Source organism: Salvelinus fontinalis, chromosome 17, assembly GCF_029448725.1.
Source record: "Salvelinus fontinalis isolate EN_2023a chromosome 17, ASM2944872v1, whole genome shotgun sequence".
Taxonomy (NCBI): domain Eukaryota; kingdom Metazoa; phylum Chordata; class Actinopteri; order Salmoniformes; family Salmonidae; genus Salvelinus; species Salvelinus fontinalis.
Genome location: NC_074681.1, coordinates 34,214,859 through 34,236,889, shown reverse-complemented (window position 1 = coordinate 34,236,889; position 22,031 = coordinate 34,214,859). Strand labels below are relative to the sequence as shown.

At 42.3% G+C, this 22,031-nt stretch overlaps 1 protein-coding gene across 1 annotated transcript; it reads left to right on the top strand.

The window, feature by feature from the left end:
* The first annotated feature begins 1,038 nt into the window (after positions 1 to 1,038).
* LOC129814200 (transcription factor HES-1-B-like) lies at positions 1,039 to 2,822 on the top strand. Its single transcript, XM_055867150.1, has 4 exons — positions 1,039 to 1,392; positions 1,480 to 1,575; positions 1,719 to 1,806; positions 2,021 to 2,822. Exons 1-4 carry the CDS (start codon positions 1,285 to 1,287, stop codon positions 2,530 to 2,532), a joined length of 804 nt encoding a protein of 267 aa, XP_055723125.1. The 5' UTR covers positions 1,039 to 1,284; the 3' UTR covers positions 2,533 to 2,822.
* The last annotated feature ends 19,209 nt before the right edge of the window (positions 2,823 to 22,031 follow it).

Sequence of the window (22,031 nt, the reverse complement as noted above, 5' to 3'; positions counted from 1 at the left end):
CATTGAGTACAACATGGAATCTATCAGTCACATACATGTGATGGTAGTTTACAGAATGCTGTCTTTACAGACACGATGACCTGAAAAAGTATTTATTTGGTGTACTTTAAATATGCTATTTAATGTTTAACATACGAAAATAAACACTGAGTATCTTGAACATTAAAACAAACTTTTTCTATGTCATTATGAACTACTTACTTTAGGATTAATGTCCAGTACAAGTATTTTATTCACCTTAATTGCCTGTTACTAATAACTAAAACCTTCATATTTCAGCAACACATTTTATCAAATGTAACCTGTTCTATTTGTTGATCATATATACAGATGTAGGATCTTAATTTGATCACTTTTTGATGCTGAGAATTATCCTGCAGAGCAGGAAATGCAAACGTATAGTGTATTTTCATTTGTAAAAGTCTTCTGAAGTTTGCAATTTCCACTCTAAAATGTCAGACTTGATTTGCTATAAAGAAAAATGTAACAACCCCTACAAAAAAAATGTCCATTAATTATAATCCACGTAATAATTCATATTTCCTGTTGCTGCAGGATCATTTTCCTGATGTAGCACACTGGCTCAAATTAAGATCCTACATCTGTACTGCCCTATCAAGCAAAAAGGCAGTAACTGTTCATAGCGTGGAACTAAAATAAAATGATTTTATTTACCCTGGTTTCACAGTAACTTTATGCAATTGCTGCTAGCATAACCAAAATGTTCTCCAGAACACAATACAATAGAGGCAGGATACTTGTCTACATGATTAAGCATGTATTTAAGGTTGCAAAAATGACATTACCTCATTTTCGACCAAATGAGCAGTTATACTGCCTTTTTGCTTGGTAGGGCAGTGTAGTAGGGTGCTGTGGACCACCGTCTCACACACAAGACACCAGATAGCCAATGCAAGGCCTCCTTGCACGAGCCAACCTCATCCCTGGCAACGTGTCCCGCGCGCTCATTGGTAGAAAGTTGCAGTGGAAATATAACTTTGGGACATTTCACACGAGCCGTTCGCGTGCAGCCTCCTCTATAAATACAACCATGGGTGAAAGTAACAGTGTTGACTTGTCATCAACACCGCACTGATAGGACTTTACCTCAGCTATAGCTACATTATAATAAACGTCTAGAACGAACAGCGTTGGTCAGAAAAAGTGCATAACCGGTGTTTGAATATTACTCAATAGGCTGGACTTTCTTTAATAACAATTGTGGGACATTAAAAAGGATTTGCTTAAATTGGCTGGACGATTGTGGGATATTAAAACTTGAAGATGCCAGCTGATATTTTGGAGAAAACATCCCCATCCTCTGTCGCAGCCACCCCGTCAAGGGTCAGTGGAACTCCGGATAAACCAAGGACTGCCTCAGAGCACAGAAAGGTACAAAAATGCACCGAAAGAAAACGATTGCTTTTTATATGTCAATTGTTTTTATTTTTTTATTATTAACATGTTTTTTGTTTTAAGTCCTCAAAGCCAATTATGGAGAAGAGAAGACGTGCGCGAATCAATGACAGCCTTGGTCAGCTAAAGACCCTCATCTTGGATGCACTAAAAAAAGATGTACGTTTTTTTTAATTTTATGGCAATTACCATATTCCATGTAGACATTTATGTCAGCGACATATGCTTATATCGTTATGGACTGGAAAGAAACTCAAATAGATTATTAATCATGTGTCATTTTCTTCTTGATGTCTATTTAGAGCTCGAGACATTCGAAGCTCGAGAAGGCGGACATCCTTGAGATGACTGTGAAGCACCTTAGGAATATGCAGCGTCTCCAAATGGCTGGTAGGTTTTTTTTTTATCTCTAATTGATTACAGTCATTCTAGACTTGCATAAATATAATCTGACTGTGCCCATTTGGCACGCACCGCAGTTCCCACGGTCGTATATTTATCCAAGCTTATCAAAGCTATTGATAGACCTACTTTGTATTATATAATTCGATTGTAATGATTTTCTGAACAATATATCCGCAAATATATGTTTTTGGCTTTACAGCAGCTATAAGCAGGGATCCATCAGTCTTTGGCAAGTACAGAGCGGGATTCAGCGAATGCATGAGTGAAGTTACCCGTTTTCTGTCCACGTGTGGAGGGGTGAACACGGAGATCAGGTCTCGACTTCTCAGCCACTTAGCCGGCTGTGTGTCACAGATAAACACCGTAAACTTCTCAGCTCAATGCCAGATCCCCACCTACCCTCCGCATCCAGCGCATCCATTGCTTGCCCAAGCCATTGCGCAAATCCCAAGTGCATCTCCTCAGTTAAATGGAATAATGCCTTGCAAAAGTGGCTCGCCTATCAACCTCACATCAGAAATGGCTAAATTATACAGTGGACTTCCGATTGTGCCGGCGGCGACAGATGGACAATTCGCCATTCTGATTCCAAGCGTGGCTCTTACGCATATGAGCGCGCAAAACGCTATACATGGCAATCTAGCACTTGCGGTGCCTGTGTCACCTGTTGCGCCTCCCGTCACCGCAAACTCCGTGTGGAGGCCATGGTAGGGTCACTGCGTGCATTAAGGACTTTTACGCACGATGACGCATTTTTTTTACGGGAATTATTCCGTCAGATATGACTTTTAAAAAATATTTTCGTATAGGCTGTTCAAAGCAAGACTCAAAAGTGATGTTTACGCACATGTTGTTATTCTTTGATGGAGGATACAGTACACCTTTCCATTTTTTTTCTTTTTCTATTTGTATGTCGGTGATGTCATGAATATGTGTTATTGTTGTGATGCTAAATGGAAAATCAATAGATTCTTTAAATGAAATTGAACTGTTTCACACCTCCAACTGGTCATATCTTACTTACATTAAAAAATAATTGTCTATCCTTGCCCTAGTGATGTGCTGTGATTGATGACCCTATCAAGGCTTATTTAAACCATGTAATGAAATCCGGATCTCGAGATAAGCATCAAACACAGGAAAGCTCCCAACTACCAACTACCCAGCTCCCAACTACTGTCAAGCACTCCTCAAGTACGTCCATATCTGAACATCTACCTTCCCATCCAACCTCACCTCTGAGCTGTCGTTGATCGATGAAGGGCTATGCAGGAATTCTAACTCATTTAAGATTCCAGCAATACAGGCTACACCAGCCCATGGACATGTTCCAGTGCTTTAACTTTGCATTTACACAAGCAGCCCCATTCTGATCTTTTGCCCAATAACGCAGCCTTTCTCCACCACCAAAGTGTTATCTTCCCATCTGATCCTATTTAGCCTCATCTGTCTTGTACTTCCATCCAGGGAAACCGTTACACCCGTACCCCCCCCCCCCCCCCCCCCCCCCCCCTCCCCCCGGGGGGGAATAAATAGCTCCCAGATGAGGTAAGGAACCCGAGAGATCGGGAGAACGACTTTCAGCCCACAGACAGATGACCAGGTTAGGGGCGGGGGGAGGCGGGAAGCCCGTTTGACACGCGCAGGGCTGCCTGCCGGTGAGGAAATGCTGACACACAGGAAAGGGGCTGAACATGGGGAGAGAGGGCTCTGGAGGGATTAAGGGTGGGAGAGAGTGGAGATGGCCAGACAAAATGCTCTTAGCTTGTTAGTGACACCCTCCATGCATGCTGTTTCTCCAGGTAGAGGTTACCAGTGGGCACAGATCTAACATCAGAGTGAGGGGATATATACGAATGTGAAAGTAGCGCCAAGCTACAGTGTACTACTTTAAATTCAGGAGGTTCGGGTGTTAAATGATGTACTCTTCATTCTTTAGCATTTTTTTTGTTAAAACACTAGATATGCTTTTAAATTGGATTGAGTGGTAAGAATATATATAAAATAAGTAGAGGTATGAAGGTTTTGCTCCCCAAGGTATCACACAATGTTCCTGCTCAAATCATGAATGACACTTGTGGATGGTGCAAATCAGACTAGTAGCTAAATGATTCAATGTGGCCTAGCTGTCCTGAAGCTGTCCAGTCCTTGCTGGTCCCAAATCTGTTTGTGCTGTCTTGCCAAATCCTATGGTCATTGTCATGCCAAACGGAGTTGCAAGACAACACAAACAGATCTGGTACTAGGCTATTCCAGTCCTGTGAGGCAGAGTGACAGGCACCTGTGACCCCTGGTCAAGCTCTTCTCATGGCCCACTGTGGGAGCACTCAACCCTGGACACACACTAGGCTAGTCACTCCATTAGCTGGCTGACAGGCCGCTAAATGGACAGCAGCACTATTCCCAGCCTGTCACTAAGCGAAAGCCGTCAAGATCCCATGCCCAAACATGCACTTCCTGTGTGTAAATCAAAGACAGCATACAGACTGATTCAAAATAATAATTAGAAAAACAGTTTCACTATAAGACACCCTTTTAAAAACAGGAAGAAGGTAAAGCTGGCATAAAATGAGAGAATCATTGATCTAACCTCTAATTCTGCACGTTACCTCCATGGGTGCAGACACCAGTGCATTGTATTTGAAGTGATACAGTGCAATTGGGCAGCTTTATTATACTTTTAGAATATAACCCCTAGACAAGCCCAGTTACATAACTACATCCTATCATACAAGTTATTTTCATTATCCAACAACTTTCAAATGTTTTATTGCCCATCCACCTCTTCAGAGGACAAAAGTAACTTTGTGATGTTTTTGATTTTACAGCTTTTTTGTTACATATAGATTTTAAACACATTTTACATACATGGTACTTTTATACACAGAACTTACATAACAAATATATTGTTTTTTATATATACACATTACATTTAGGGTAGATAGTACTCAGACATCTCCGATATACATTATTATCTATAGTGTTTTCAGTAATAACTACTACCAATCATGAGCTTTTTAATCCCACCCCTCAGCTACTCTCAGCCATCCCACCTATCGCCGTAGACCACCCTTTTTTGATTATCAAACAACTTTCTAAATCAGCATATTTTCAACATGGAAACACAGCAAATTTCCTCTCTCTTCCCATTTAGTTTGTCAGTCGAACCCACTCTCGCACACAATGCTGTCAATTAAGTTGTCTCTGTTTTTCCCAAACACACCAACCTGGCAATGTGTATGAGCCCTAAAAGCGAAATAGAGCCTCCCTTATCAGGACCGGACCATTGAGAAAGGGCCCTACAATACAAAAACAAAGGCAGACCCCCAGTGGCACAATGGCCCCTCTCTTTGTAGCTCTCTCACTCTTCATAAAGGGCCCTGCTCTTGTTTATCCAGAAGGAGGTTTAATGGTCCGCAGGAGGGAGGCCCATGCTGTCACTTTCACCAATGCTGAGACTGGAGGCTCATTGTTGAGTATCTCCTAAAGCTCCTATAAGGCCTCGTTAAGGCCAGGCTACTCTCTCTTCAGAGACATGAGAGGTCCACTACTGAAGCTCCTAACAGGTTTGAGTTTCATCTAGCCTATCGCCAGCTCCTCTCTCAAACCCGTTCTACGGGCCACCTGAAGTAAAACGGATGCATTTAGAGTGGTGTTGGGTGGAGGCCGGCCCTGTATTCAACAACAGCTGATGGTCTCTGTATCAACACTGTTTATCAGTGTTAGCTAAGACACTCGCCCCTCTCATTCATCTAATTTCTCCTCCTTCCTGCCCCTTTTTTCTTCTATTCCAGTCCTTCCCTTTCGCACCCTCGGTTTGATGCCCATTTTCCCCCCATACCTCCTCAAAGGAAGGATGACAAGCATCAAGCTGGCCCCTCAGTGTGCTCATTGATTGATGAGCCATTGGTCACAAAGACAGTGATACGGTGAGAGGAACCCTGCTATGGGAAATCTTCCTGACATGTACCGGAAACATCCACTGTGACCGCCTCTATGTTGAATTGGCCTGTATTGTTCTTGGGCGCAGTAACAATGTTTTCCAAGGGTGAACTTTGTGAGCAAATAGTTCACATCCGATGGCTATGCTAAACAAATGCATAGATTATGCACTTGACATCAGTGGTGAATGAATTCAGATATGTGTGAAATAGAGAATGGCCCCTTATCACTCATCCTATTCTCTTCCCACTGGGGTAAAAACGGGTCAAATCAATGTTGTTTCCTTGTAATTTCAACCCAAGAAATCTATCCGGTGACGTTGAATCAATGTGGAAAACTGATTCGATTTTCAAAAAGTTATCAATGTAAGGGCATTTTGTTTCTTTTTCACCCAACCTTTGAAATTAGATCTGATGATACGTTTAAAAAAGAAAATTCAAATCACATTAGTTGAAATCTCAACCAAATGCAAATCAAATCTAGCCGTTGAACTGACGTCTGTGCCCAGTGGGCTGTCTTTGAGTTACGAGTTTGTTATTGGAAAAATAGAGGACTTTCTCAAGGAGGTACATACTTGGACATAAAGGTTGTACAGATACACAAATAAGGAACATCACAGGTCAGCACATCCTTTCATGCTTGGGCATGAATGCCCAGTACTCTCTAGTAGCAGTGGCAAGAAAAAGTATGTGAACCCTTTGGAAATACCTGGATGTCTGCATAAATTGGTAATCAAATTTGATCTGATCTTCATCTAGGTCACAACGATAGACAAACACATGTCTGCTTAAACTAATAACGCACAAGCAATGATACGTTTTCATGGCTTTATTGAACACACCGTGTAAACATTCACAGTGCAGGGTGGAAAAAGTATGTGAACCCTTGGATTTCATAACTGGTTGACCCTCCTTTGGCAGCAATAACCTCAACCAAACGTTTTCTGTAGTTGCGGATCAGACCTGCGCAACGGTCAGGAGGAATTTTGGACCATTCCTCTTTACAAAACTGTTTCAGTTCAGCAATATTCTTGGGATGTCTGGTGTGAACTTCTTTCTTGAGGTCATGCCACAGCATCTCAATCGGGTTGAGGACAGGACTCTAACTGTGCCACTCCAGAAGTCGTATTTTCTTCTGTTGAAGCAATTCTGTGTTTTGGGTTGTTGTCCTGCTGCATCACCCAACTTCTGTTGAGCTTCAATTGGCGGACAGATAGCCTAACATTCTCCTGAAAAATGTCTTGATAAACCTGAGAATTCATTTTTTCCGTCAACGAGAGCAAGCTGTCCAGGCCCTGAGGCAGCAAAGCAGCCCCAAACCATGATGCTCCCTCCACCATACTTTACAGTTGGGATGAGGTTTTGATGTTGGTGTGCTGTGCCTTTTTTTCTCCACACATAGTGTTGTGTGTTCCTTCCAAACAACTCAACTGTAGTTTCATCTGTCCACCGAATATTTTGCCAATAGCACTGTGGAACATCCAGGTGCACTTTTTCAAACTTCAGATGTGCAGCAATTTTATTGGGGACAGCAGTGGCTTCTTCCGTGGAGTCCTCGCATGAACACCATTCTTGTTTAGTGTTTTACATATCGTAGACTCGTCAACAGAGATGTTAGCATGCTCCAGAGATTTATGTAAGTCTTTCGCTGACACTAGGATTCTTCTTAACCTCATTGAGCATTCTGCGCTGTGCTCTTGCAGTCATCTTTGCAGGAGGGCCACTCCTAGGGAGAGTAGCAACAGTGCTGAACTTTCTCCATTCTTAGACAATTTGTCTTACTGTGGACTGATGAACATCAAGGCTTTTAGAGATGCTTTTGTAACCCTTTCCAGCTTTATGCAAGTCAACAATTCTTAATCTTAGGTTTTCTGAGATCTCTTTTCTTCAAGGCATGGTTCACATCAGGCAATGCTTCTTGTGAATAGGAAACTCAAATTTTGTGAGTGTTTTTATAGGGCAAGGCAGCTCTAACCAACATCTCCAATCTCATCTCATTGATTGGACTCCAGGTTAGCTGACTCCTGACTCCAATTAGCTTTTGGAGAAGTCATTAGCCTAGCGGTTCACATACTTTTTCCAACCTACACTGTGAATGTTTAAATGATGTATTCAATATAGACAAGAAAAATACAATAATTTGTGCGTTATTACTTTAAACATACGATGTTTGTCTGTTGTTGTGACTTAGATGAAGATCAGATCAAATTGACGACCAATTTATGCTGAAATCCAGGTAATTCCAAAGGGTTCACATACTTTTTCTTGCCACTGTATACACGCATAAAGTGTCTCAGACTATGAGTGCTGATCTAAGATCAGGTCCCCCTTGGCCATATTATCCTATTCATCATTATCTAAAAGGCAAAAACTGATCCTAGATCAGCACTACTACTCGGAGACATTTTGAAGGTCCTGAGACATGTTTCTTAGCTTCTAGACATGGCTTTTGGATTGAGCCAAGTAGCAACATGACAACCTGACATCTCAATGATTACATTTTTCACCGTAGATAAGACTACTGATGTCAGATGTTTAAATCAAGGATATGACAACTGTACTACATCACCTGCTACCAGATCTTCAAAGCTGTTGACTTCGGTGTCTGCAGGACTTGTTACCCCCTTCTGTTCCTGCTACATTTGGCTCTCTGCCCACACGGGGTTATGACCAGCACCATAAAGATGAACTTTCACTGCAGGTGTCCCTTTAAAGTGAGACAGCCCCATAACTGGGGGATGGTTCAGTTACAGCCTTGACCTTTTGGGCTGATTCGGTGGATAGGATTAGAGACTGAAGAACCATGTGTGAGACATCTGGGGGTGATCATTGAGAGGGCTTGCTAAAGTTTTATTGGGATTTTAGGGATGTTTATGGTGTGTGTGTGTGTGTGTGTGTGTGTGTGTGTGTGTGTGTGTGTGTGTGTGTGTGTGTGTGTGTGTGTGTGTGTGTGTGTGTGTGTGTGTGTGTGTGTGTGTGTGTGTGCACGTGCGCATGCGTGTGTTGGGGGGTTGGTGGGGAGGTTCACACGGACTTGTGGATGCCTGACCTAAAATATTGCAGGCCTGTTGCACCCCTCCGCCTCCCCTGGACATTGAGGGAAGCCCTGCCTATGCCTTCAGATCCTTCCTGGACTCCCGACGTCGTGGGGGTCTGCTTCAGTACCTAGTGGACTGGGAGGGGTACGGTCCAGAGGAGCACTGTTAGGTTCTGGTGGCCGACATTCTAGATCCCAACATCAACCAAGATTTCTACCTTCGTCGTCCGGACTGGCCCAACTCCCACTCCGGCGCTCGACGTCGCCGGTTTACTAACCACCAGTCATGGCAACCTTTCATGACGCACACCTGGCAACCCTCATTACGCATACCTGCTCCTGGACTTCATCACTACCCTGATTACTTCCCCTTTATCTAGCACTCCCTAGCATCAATCCTCAGGCAGTATTGGATTCGTCTTCATGTCCAGAGACTTCTCTAGTTTTAGTAACTCTCCATGTTTGTTATTATTAAACTCACCATCTACACCTGCTTCCTAACTCCCTGTGTCTACTTTGCAACTGAGGCATTTGTGAAAATTCTATAGCAATATAGAGAGGGAAAGCGGTCTTGCATTTGGACAATTAATAGACTGCAGTAAATAAAACAGAATAAAAACATCTGTCTTGTCCTGGTCCGGAGTCTACACAGACCGGTGCGCTATAGCCAATCAGAGCTGCAGTTGGCCTTTATACAAACACTTTGAACTAGACTGTGTGTTTACAGGCTGTTGCAACAGCGCAACTTTAGATCATTGGAGCACATTCGCCAAAAGCTACAAAATACACCTCAATGGATTTTTACAATACCAAGGGAGTCCTCTTAGATTTGGGAATATTATAGTCCAATTGATCAAACAACTATTAAAAGGTTGAACTCAAATCTAATGAAGGAACATTATATAAATCCTCTCAAACTTTTTCAGCTAGTTGGCCGTCAAAATTCACTGATAGACAATGAGGAATTGTAGCCTCCTCATCCTTCTGCAGCTTGCCTGCAAATGCATGCTTGTCCCAGCCAAGCACCCAAGCTAACTGGCTAAAGTTGGCTGGCTTGCTAGCTAGCCACTTCCAGACACAAATGAGAGAACACCTCACTCTGACCATTTTACTCGCCGTAGCAGAGCTGGTTAGGCTGTTTACATGTTATCTAGAGCATTCTTGACTAACTATTACTTTTTTTGCCTATGTTTACTGACACCGGTCATATTCAGGGGGTGTTGCGCATTCATAAATTCATCAGTTGTTCTGCGATCTGGCACACTCAGACGAGAGTGTGCTCTAAAATCGGAGTAGATAGCCAGAGTGAATTTGCGAATGCAAGAGATATGCTAACTGGATAAGTCGTTCAAGTTGTTGCTAGCTAACCAAATAACATCTGCATCTCCAGCTGTGTATAGCCACCAAAAAACTAAGAGAGGAAAAAGTCAGTCACTCACCCACCCCTCCAATGGCATGACATCCTCCTAGCAGCTAGCTAGCTATCTAGCTAACATTACGCTCCGTGTTTTTAGCTTGCTACATAAATAGATACGCTAGCCTATTAGCTACGTTATGAATCATGCATTGAACTGCATCCATCTACTCTTCCAACAATGCCTTAGTGTGCGTCACTGAACGTTGAGTCAAATCGAACCTATTTTTAAAACCTTTTATAAAGTTGGTTTTGTAGCATAAATTGTGAATTTGACATTTTTTACCGATGTTATGATTGTCTGTTTGTTTCATATCTGCAAAGTAGTCAAAACGCTGTCAGTTCCACTTTAAACTTTAGGTCACTAATTACTTTGAGTGCTAAATGTAAAATGTTTTTTTTGCAATGGGAAGTAAACATTTTGACTGGGAAATCCTTAATGGTTGTGTTTTTGTATTCTTATGATTGGGACCTACTGGCTTATTATGTCAGAGTTTATGGACTGCTTATCCTCTAACATCATGCTGTGTGTGACTGCTGTCTTTCCATCGGCCCTATACAGTGGTGTAGTGTTGCCTGAAAAAGGTGGTGTAGTCTAATTTTGTTTAAAAGTTCCCAAATGGCTCGCCCAGCGAAGTAAAGGCCCCCTGTGTGAAAAATCCTGTTTTACAGTTTTTTTTAAATGAGTTTTCACTCTCAAGATCACACTTTTTTATAGAAATAAATACAAACATTTGATGGTCTAAGTCCACAACAACACTTAAACCACATCAATCTGATTGGGTGGGCCTGTCAGGGCCTGGCTCCCCAGTGAGTGGGTCTGTGTCCACCCAGGCCCATCCATGTTTACGCCCCTGATGCAAATAGCTCGCGATGACAATTGTGCACTACAAATAGCTTACTAACCAACACTTTGGACTAAACTTTTTCAATACCTGGTTTGCATACCCATTGTTGCCTTAGTTAGCATTTACTGGTAAATATCATAAGTTTAAATATCTTTCCTACCCTACCGGCTACCAAAGTCATTTTTCTGTGAGCTTCTCCATGCCAAAACCAGTTGAGAGCTACACACGCTTGCTGTCTGCAGATGATATTCCCCTGAAACTAGGCTATGTGTGTCACGCCCTGACCTTAGTTATCTATGGGTGTGACTAGGGTGGGTATGCTAGTTTTGAATTGTCTAGGGTTTTTGTAAGTCTAGGGTATGTAGGTCTAGGTGATGTGTAGGTTTATGGTGGCCTGATATGGTTCCCAATCGGAGGCAGCTGTTTATCGTTATCTCTGATTGGGGATCATATTTAGGTAGCCATTTTCCCTTTTGTGTTCGTGGGTTCTTGTCTATGTGTAGTTGCCTGTCAGCACTCATTTGTATAGCTTCACGGTTCATTTCGTTTCGTTATTTTGTTAGTTTTGTTCAGTGTTCAGTCTTTTTAATAAAGAAGAATGTACGCATACCACGCTGCGCCTTGGTCTCCTCCTTTTGACGACCGTGACAATGTGAATATATTTCACAGCCTTTGCAATTGTGAAGGATACTTTGTGCATGATTTCTCTATGGAACTACATAATTGATAAGTCGTATACCTCCACTACACTACTTTGATACACAAAAAGTGCACTCACCTACATGAGTGTGCCGGTATTACACACACGGAAGGCCTATAGGTTCGCCCCCTCGCAAACATGTCTATAATAGATATAAAGACTGTTAAGATATGAATGTTTCAAGAAAGGAGTGGATATATCTGGCCTGGCAGATGTATGAGCTGACTGAATGGAAGCTGATAGTTATTTGTTTTTTACTCTGCTGGTCTCTGCTGGTCTCAAGAAGAGATGACGAGTCCTCACTCTCCGAGACCAATTCAAGACCGAGACACCAGTAGTGGATAAAATCACTGTAGAAGCCAAGCCATATTACAACCTATGTGTTGTGATCATTCTGTTGTTTGCTCTATAACCTGTTCATTCATATGCCTTGCGACCGTGATGTATACAGTACAGTGTATTCGGAAAGTATTCAAGCATTCATTTTTCCACATTTTGTAATGTTACAGCCTTATTCTAAAATTGATGAAATTGTTTTCCCCCCCCTCATCAACACAGTACCCCATAATGACAAAGCAAAAATGGAAATATCATATTTATATAAGTATTCAGACCCTTTACTCAGTACTTTGTTGAAGCACCTTTGGCAGTGATTACAGCCTCGAGTCTTCTTGGGTATGATGCTACAAGCTTGGCACGCCTGTATTTGGGGAGTTTCTCCCATTCTTCTCTGCGAGCCTCACAAGTTCTGTCAGGTTAGAAGGACGCATCGCTGCACATGTTTTTCCAGAGATGTTCGATTGGGTTCAAGTCTGGGCTCTAGCTCGGCCACTCAAGGACATTCAGAGACTTGACCTGAAGCCACTCCTGCGTTGTCTTGGCTGTTTTCTTAGGGTCATTGTCCTGTTGGAAGGTGAACCTTCGCCCCAGTCTGAGGTCCTGAGCGCTCTGGAGCAGGTTTTCATCAAGGGTCTCTCTGTACTTTGCTCCGTTCATCTTTCCCTCGACCCTGACTAGTCTCCCAGTGCCTGCTGCTGAAAAACATCCCCACTGCACGATGCTGCCACCACCATGCTTCACCGTAGAGATGGTGAAAGGTTTCCTCCAGATGTGACGCTTGGCATTCAGGCCCAAAAGTTCAATCTTGAATTCATCTGACCAGATAATCTTGTTTCTCATGATCTGAGAATCTTTAGGTGCCTTATGGCAAACTCCAAGCGGGCTATCATGTGTATTTTATTGAGGAGTGGCTTCTGTGTGCTGCAGAGATGGTTGTCCTTCTGGAAGGTTCTCCTATCTCCACAGAGGAACTCGGGAGCTCTGTCAGAGTGACCATTGGGTTCTTGGTCACCTCCCTGACCACGGCCCTTCTCCCCCGATTGCTCAGTTTGGCCGGGCGGCCAGCTCTAGGAAGAGTCTTGGTGGTTCCAAACTTCTTCCATTTAAGAATGATGGAGGCCACTGTGTTCTTGGGGACCGTCAATGGTGCAGACATTTTTTGGAACCCTTCACCAGATCTGTGCCTTCATACTATCCTGTCTCTGAGCTCTACAGACAATTCCTTCAACCTCATGGCTTGGTTTTTGCTCTGACATCCACTGTCAACTGTGGGGCCTTATATATACAGGTTTGTACCTTTCCACATCATGTCCAATCAATTGAATTTACCACAGGTGGACTCCAATCATGATCAAGGATGATCAACGGAAACAGGATGCACCTGAGCTCAATTTCGAGACTCTTAGCAAAGCATCTGAATACTACTGTAAAGAAGGTACCTGTTTATATATTTTTAATACATTTGCAAAAATTTGTAAAACTTGTTTTCGCTCTGTCATTATGGGGTATTGTGTGTAGATTGAGGAATTAATTATATATATTTTTTATCAGTTTTAGAATAAGGCTGTAAAAAGTGAAAAAAGTGAAGGGGTCTGAATACTTGTCTGAATGTCTTCTTGCAGAGACAACAAGAAGACACAGTGGCAGAATAAATTCAACCACACCTTTGCTTCATCACTAAACCTGATAGCAACCCCTATACAGTGAAATCCACAAAGCATATTGCATGTATAGTAATAGAAAGTTAAATGACCTACAGCATTGTCAAGCAAGTTAATGTTTCAGACATTTTCGAACCACTAAAAAACTTTTGTTTTAGAACCACAGAGAGTTACCGCAGGTCTCAAAGAAAACAGGAGCTGCCTCCACCATTCCGGCACCATTTCAACTTCAGCATCATCAAATCCCCTCTGCTTAGTCTAATACAGTGACAACTAAAAGATACCCAAAATCAATTTAGTCCAGTCATTGTAAGCTAAATATGATGTGGCTGTCTGTGGAAGGGTCGAGGGTCGATGTAATAGTCCGGTGGCCATTTGAGTAATTGTCCAGGAGTCTTATGGCTTGGGGGTAGAAGCTGTTCAGGAGCCTTTCGGACCTAGACTTGGCGCTCCGGTACCACTTGCCATGCGATAGCAGAGAGAACTGTCTATGACTTGGGTGACTGGAGTCTTTGACCATTTTTGGGGCCTTCCTCTGACACCACCTAGTACATAGGTCCTGGATGGCAGGAAGCTTGGCCCCAGTGATGTACTGGGCTGTACGCACTACCCTCTGTAGTGACTTATGGTCAGATGCCGAGCAGTTAGCATAGCAGGCGGTGATGCAACTGGTCAGGATGCTCTCGACGGTGCAGCTGTAGAACTTTTTGAGGATCTAGGGACCCATGCCATACCACCAGTCCAAATCCCTATCTCCATCCATGGCTAATTTAGGAAAGGGATGATTTTAGCTAGCTGGCTAGCTAGCCACCGGACGACAACAACACAACGAGATGCAGCAATTCAAGTTTTTCTATCAATGACGTATACTCTCAATGGGATTTGATAGGAGTGATGCCAAATCCAAGCTGGCTTCCCTTAACACTTTTTTTAGGTGAGCCAGGACCATTCACAGTTGAGCTCAATGCTGATTGGCACATTAGTATACTTTTTTTGTCAAGGGAGGCCAGATGCTCGCTGGCTTCCCTTACCTTCAATGCTATGGGCGGCAACAATGTCATACTCGTTTGGACCAGACAGCATCAGATAGAAGCCCTACATGTAGAGAGACAGAGGGGCGCTGTTTCGCTCGCTCGGATGCTTTCTCCTGTGAGATACATTCAGACTCTTCCGAACTGAAGGAAAATGATGAAACACAGAGAGACGAATGATACCTTTTTTTTTTTCTTTTTTTTTTTTAAATATATACATTTTTCTGGTCTGTTTTTGGGGAAGTCTGGCTTCCCTTAGCATCCATGAATACATGCCACTGCAAGACACTCAATATGTAGCCTCGAGACCGGACTCGACACCAAGACCAGTCTCAACTGCGTTGTGGTGTTAAAAAGGATGTCTTTCTCCACAACTCTTCATTAAAATATCCATTGACTTGGCTATCTACAAACTTTAATTGAAAACAAAACAAAAATGCGTTGAAATGGGGACTCCATTGAGAGACAACGAAGCATGGGTGGTGTGCATATTAAGAGCAGGTCCCTCAGGTCCCTCTGTCCAGGGCTGCAGATGAATTCTTCCCCAATCATTTTAATTTGACGATAAGAGGCTTAAATTCTCTTGTTATCCTCCCGCAGAGGAGACTAGACGAAGAGCAGTGCAGCAATGAGATGAGAGATTACCATTTGAGCCACTTGACACCAGGTCAGCTGTTCCTAAATTGGTCAGTGACACTCATTGGCCCCTCCCTTGGTGGTCTGGATGAATATTGACACTCGTTTACTAGCATGGAGGGTAAAATGGCCCGTTTGTGTTTAGGGGATATGGCTCATTGCATCATGGTGCATGAATGTGAAGAAGGGACGCTGGCCTTTAGCCACCTATGGCATAATGCCACTCAATGCACAGTGCTGGCTCTCGATCTGATATTTAAGGAATCTGTCTACAACTGACTTTGTGAGTGAGATAATGATGGTACACATTGTGGATATAAAAAAACTGCCTGCCATACAAACAAAAAAAAGTGAACTGTAATCTAGGCCTATCGTCTTTTACAAGAGTGAATTGATGCATGTCCTAGTTGAATAAATTAAGTTTAATCTCTATGATGTCATGACTTGGACCTTTGAAAAATTACACTCATAACTAAAGCAATACCTATAGACTATAATTGCCCCAGTTTTGTATCGGCTGAAATCCTTTGACCACAAATGACAGCCAAAACCATATTCTCTCTCCTCTCTCTCTCCCTCTACCTCTCCTCAAGCTGTAGATCTCAGATGACCTCTCCCCTTTGTCCTCGGAACCCTGGTCTGCCCTCACAGCCACTCCCCTCTCCTCGGCTGTCCTAAACTCTGTGGGAAACCTCCCAGCGCATTGTGTCGTCTGGACATTGTGTGTCCTTGAAGATAAAGCCCTGACCTCAAGATCCCACTTCCCTTCCATACAATCCCCACCCTCCCAGCTGAAGAAGTGCTGTGTGAAGTATGGTGCCCAGCACTAACTGGCATATAAGTGGGGGACTGGGGAGAGCCAGAGAGATCCTGGCTGTGGGGTTAAAAGGTGCTTTCCAACCAGCCTCGCAGAACAGCAGCACAGCCTCTAACTCCCTGCTCCTGTACATTTGAAATGTCACCCATTCCAATTCCCCTGCTTTTCTAGTGAGTGTTAGAACTTCATGAATCATTGGACGGTGAGAGAGGAGTCCTGGTCTGGCTGCTCGACCTCTTCCAAGGACTTCAATCATTACAGCTGGTGATTGGGTCGTTAGCCAGCTTGTGTTGTATGTGTGTAATGAGGACAATTTAGAGTCTGATTGATTTATGAAGCGTTTGTATTTCCCCAGTTATATTCAGGAGGAGATAAAGAATGAAAGATATAAATAATTGTCATTGTCAATGTAAATGTAAATAAAAATGGTCAAATGGCACATCTTTTGTTGGTTTAATTTGTTTCCCCATCTGAAAATAACAGGAGCAAACTTTATACTGGTGCAACTCTGCCCACTCTGCATTCCATACTGAGTAGCTGACTGACAAGACAAGTTTCAATTCTATTCTAGCTTTGTGTTCGGTCAACAAAATGCTAAACTTCAAATTCAATTTGGATTTTTGGTTTAGTGTCCAGCTTTGTCTCAATGGCTGAATAGACTTGTTTTGTCCCAAAGCTATATGACCAGGGATATTTGATTAAATAACCCAGTAATTATATTGTGCTCATTTGGTGATCATTAGATCTGTGTATCGGGACAATACACTGAGTGTACAAAACATTAGGAACACCTGCTCTTTCCATGACATAGACTGGAAAGGTAAATTCAGGTGAAAGATAGGATCCCTTATAGATGTCACTTCTTAAATATACTTCAATCAGTGTAGATGAAAGCAACTTAATATTAGGATGGTGTTCCTAATGTTAAGTATACTCAGTGTCTTTACCCACTTCAATTCATGTCTACTCCCTTAGTTTTGTTGGTCAAGTGAGGATTACTCATTTTCATGCCATCCCTGCCAGCTTTGGAAGCCACTACTTTGTCATTTGAATTGTGATGTCATTCAGCTGATGTCCAAGGACCCAATCGACCCGATGACCCCTGACCCTTATAAAGTGTGGGGTTAGAGTGCTTTATTCAAGGTGTTGCCATCCGTGTGCCCCACCCCTCCCTTTCCCCCTCCCCCCTCCTTCTTCCTCATCTCTTTCTTTTCTCTCCCCTGTCCTATCATCCTTTTCTGTGTGCAGGGGCAGTGAGGTGTGAAGACAAGTCTCTGTGGACAACTTGTTTGTCTCTATCAACTTTTAAACCCCAGAATAAGCACCTGTACCAATGCTTGTTTTTGTTGGATTTGTGTTCCACAATTTGGTCTTCTCTGATTTCACTCTGACATGTTTGATCTTTGGCTGGGTCTATCTGATGTTTACATTGTTTTTTTGTTTTTTTTCCAAAAAAATGTATCAAATTGATCGATTATAGATCAGGAAAATGGCCTTCCATTAATTGATATAATCGCGGAGTTATTTATATTTTGTTCCAAATGGATAACTGCTTATCCTTAATTGACAGGGTATATTACCATGTCTCGTCGTTTTACACTATTAACACTCAAGGGCTCAAAAAGGTGTATTTTTCACAAAGCATAGGTCATACTGAAATGTCTACCAACCAGTTGGGATTATGTGACAAAAACCATATGAATTTGTCAACTCACTCATTGATTACTTCAAATGGAGAGATAATAGTGTACTGCTTTATTTGGATTATGCTTCACAGGATTGATCATGTTTAATTAGCCATGCACAAATGGACCAATCAGCTACCCCACAACAACTAGGTTTCTTGCTGGGGTGGCTGAAAGCAGTAAGTGAATTTGCACACATTGGTGCGGCTGGCTTCCGGGTTGGATGCGCGCTGTGTTAAGAAGCAGTGCGGCTTGGTTGGGTTGTGTTTCGGAGGATGCATGGCTCTCGACCTTCGCCTCTCCCGAGTCCGTACGGGAGTTGCAGCGATGAGACAAGACAGTAACTACTAACAATTGGATACCACGAAATTGGGGAGAAAAATCGGGTAAAAAAAAAATATATATATATTTTAAATGAAGACACTGTGAATACTGGACCACACACATTGAGAAAGACGGTTAAGAAAAAAAGGTATAGAAAAAATAATAATTGAAATAAAAGTGATGAAAATTGTAATTTATCTAGGCAAGTCAGTTAAGAACAAATACTTTTTTACAATGATCACCTACCAGGGAACAGTGGGTCAACTACCTTGATCAGGAGCAGAACAACAGATATTTACCTTGTCAGCTCAGGGATTCAATCCAGCAACCTTTTGGTTACTGACCCAACACTCTAACCACTAGGCTACCTGCCGCCCCAGGTAAACAAAAAAAGGAAAAGAGAGAGATATGTTGTTACCTCGTCGATGAGCTAATCACTTTTCAACCATGTAATACAGCAGGATCTTCAAACAACTGGTTCATTCTAAATTCATTCTTACAAATATCTCACCGAATACAGAGTTAAAAATGTACTTGCGTCTATCCATATGTCTTTTGTTTGCTTCCTCTTGTTGATGAACAAATACAAAAATAAAAAATATTTTTATGTTGTTGCCCTATCGAAGATTCAGCACATCACTGTATTAGAAGCCCTTTAAAACACACTCCCTCACAAATTTCTTCCAATCTCACAGGCTATAAAAATTTACACAATGATGAAGGAACCACACAAGGCCACACAGTCACACCTGGTGATACACACTCACGCGCACGCACATACCCTCACATCCAACACAGACGCTTAGATACAAGAGCCTGACAAACAACCTATTATCTAGCTTGCTCTAGCTGCTATTTGTCGTCGTCCCCTCATTGTTTCAAATTGGTTGGCTTGATCACAGGACAGGACACCCCTTCTCAAAATGGATTCATCCTCTCAGCCTTGAGTGCCTAAACGAATCAAAGTATAATGGCACACACACAAACAAAACCTACACGCTGACATTCAGGGTGACCACTTGGTTCCCTATTTTAATTACCCCTCAGGACAAACCCCTTCCTAAATCATGAGGTGTGAACTAGAGTTTGACTCACACCGCCCTACATTAACCACAATATACACTGAACAGAAATATAACATGCAACAATTTCAAAGATTTGACCGAGTTTCAGTTCATAGAAGGAAATCAGTCAATTGAAGTAAAGGCATTCTGCCCTAATCTATGGATTTCAAATGACTGGGCAGGGATGCAGCCATGGGTGGGGCTGGGAGGGCATAGGCCCACCCACTTCGATGCCAGGCCCACCCACTGGGAAGCCAGGCCCAGCTAATCAGAATGGGTTTTTCATCACAAAAGGGCTTCATTACAGACAGAAATACTCCACAGCACCCCCCTTCCCCTCCTCAAATGATCCCGCAGGTGAAGAAGCTGGATGTGGAGGTCCTGGGCTTGTGTGGTTACATATGGTTTGTGGCTGGTTGGACGTACTTTCAAATGTTCTAAAATGTTGTTAGAGGTGGTTTATGGTATAGAAATTAACATTAAAATCTCTGGCGACAGCCATGGTGGACATTCTTGCAGTCAGCATGCCAATTTCACGCTCCCTGAAATGTTGAGAAATCTGTAGCATTGTGTTGTGTGACAAAACTTATTTTATTGTCCCCAGAATAATTATCATGATGTTTAATCAGCTTCTTGATATGCCACACCTGTCAGGTGAATGGATTATCTTGGAAAATGATAAATGCTCACTAACAGGGATACAAACAAATTTGTGCACAAAATTTGAGAGAAATACGCTTTTTGTGCATGTGGAACATTTCTGGGATCTTTTATTTCAGCTCATAAAATATTGTACCAATACTTTACATGTTGTGTTTATATTTTAATTCAGTAGAGAATGGGATCTAGAGAGGCGTGTCTTTGATGTTGGAGTAACAACGAATCAACAATGTTTATGCAGATTTAACCATGCAAAGGCTTCTGGGTTTGAGGGGTTATCTACTGTACACCGTGAGGGAAAAGAACATTCAACAAAGTACATCAAACAACCTATACCGTGTTTCTCACAGTTTCCTTCCCTTTTATACTGGGATGTATTGGACTGTTCACTTATTGGTTAAAAGGGTATGAATAAGACCTGTCAATTGATCACTGACAGGACTGAGATACTAACAGTAGCTTCTCTGACCACAATGTGAGAGATTGTGTGTGTGATGATGGTTATCTTATAGCATGAGAATGTTTCCATCACCAATGTAATATGTTCAAAACTGTTGTCTGCAACATTAGTGATTAAGAATTGTTCAAGAGATCTTCAATTGTCTCACAAATGTAATAAAGAAAATGTGTAATAAAATCTCCCTTTGTATAGTACAAACACTTGTATGGAAATCAGCCTCAAATCACAGGTATGATATCTGTGGTCATAAATCATGACTCCGGGGTCAGGTTCTACCAACTGTTGCAACATATGATATAAATATACATACATCAATCACAGACAACCCCCACACAAAACTACTTTACGCCAATTTAGAGTCTTAATTAACATAACCCCAACATAACTACAGCCACAGGAGAACCCTCCCCTACCCAAATAGCATTCACTGAAAGCAGTCCCTCATGTTTACAACCACAGGTGAAACCACCTGGTTATCTATTGTAAATACCCAATTCCATTGCCACTGGACACGCCCCCAATCTAAATCAAGAGGCGTGCACTACAGTTTGACACAAACTGCCCCTCATTAACTACTCTCACATCTCCCACGATCTGTCTTCACATGCCCCATGGAATTGCTCTCTCTGCTAGGAGTCGCAGCCATCTAATGTCCCCCCTTCATATCCTGTTACAATTCATGACACATTGCATTACGACACATGACCTAATATTGATATTACGTTTATATAGGTGAAATGAACAAATCTTTAGGACCTTTCTATCGAAATAAAATGTGGTGTAGGTTCCTCGCTAGTCTAGTATTCAAAACCTTCATATCATAAAAATATTAAGAGGTGAGCTGAGGTTTCCTCCATTTTGTCATAATTGCGCAAGCTTGTCTTGTAGCCGACGACAGTATATCTATGAAGCAAGTTCGATAAGGCTGAACCATCCTTGCCAATGTTGGATAAGGATCTGAAGAGCCCAAGAAGAGATCAGGAAGGTGCTAGCCAGATCCAGAAACAACCCCTGGCCCCTAGTTCCTAGCCCCCAACTCTGCACACTGTATGTCTTGAAGATCTGAAAAAGTTGGGTAGGTATAAACAACATGATAGTAGGTTTAACCATTGAGTTATATTTATTTTATATATAACATGGCAGGTCAGTTAAGAACAAATTCTTATTTACAATGACTGGCTACCCCGGCCAAACTCTAAACCGGACGACGCTGAGCCAATTGTGCACCGCCCTGTGTGACTCACAATCATGGCCAGTTGTGATACAGCCTGGAATTGAACCAGGGTCTGTAGTGACAGCTCTAGCACTGAGATGCAGTGCCTTACCCCATGCCCAATCCGGATGCGCGCATGCGTCCACGTGCGCAAATTGATTTTGTCCCCCCCAAACGAAACGCGATCACGACACACAGGTTGAAATATCAAAACAATCTCTGAACCAATTGTATTAATTTGGGAACAGGTCAAAAAGCATTGAACATTTACGGTAATTTAAATAGCTAGCTTGCAGTTGCTAGCTAATTTGTCCTGGGATATAAACGTTGAGTTGTTATTTTACCTGAAATGCACAAGGTCCTCTACTCCGACAATTAAT

What these genes read in the sequence shown, in the direction of transcription:
- LOC129814200 (XM_055867150.1), top strand. Translation starts at nt 1,285, where the DNA reads ATGCCAGCTGATATTTTGGAGAAAACATCCCCATCCTCTGTCGCAGCC. An exon ending in CTGCCTCAGAGCACAGAAAG is followed by an intron (nt 1,393 to 1,479) that starts GTACAAAAATGC and finishes TTTTGTTTTAAG; the next exon opens with TCCTCAAAGCCAATTATGGA. An exon ending in TGGATGCACTAAAAAAAGAT is followed by an intron (nt 1,576 to 1,718) that starts GTACGTTTTTTT and finishes ATGTCTATTTAG; the next exon opens with AGCTCGAGACATTCGAAGCT.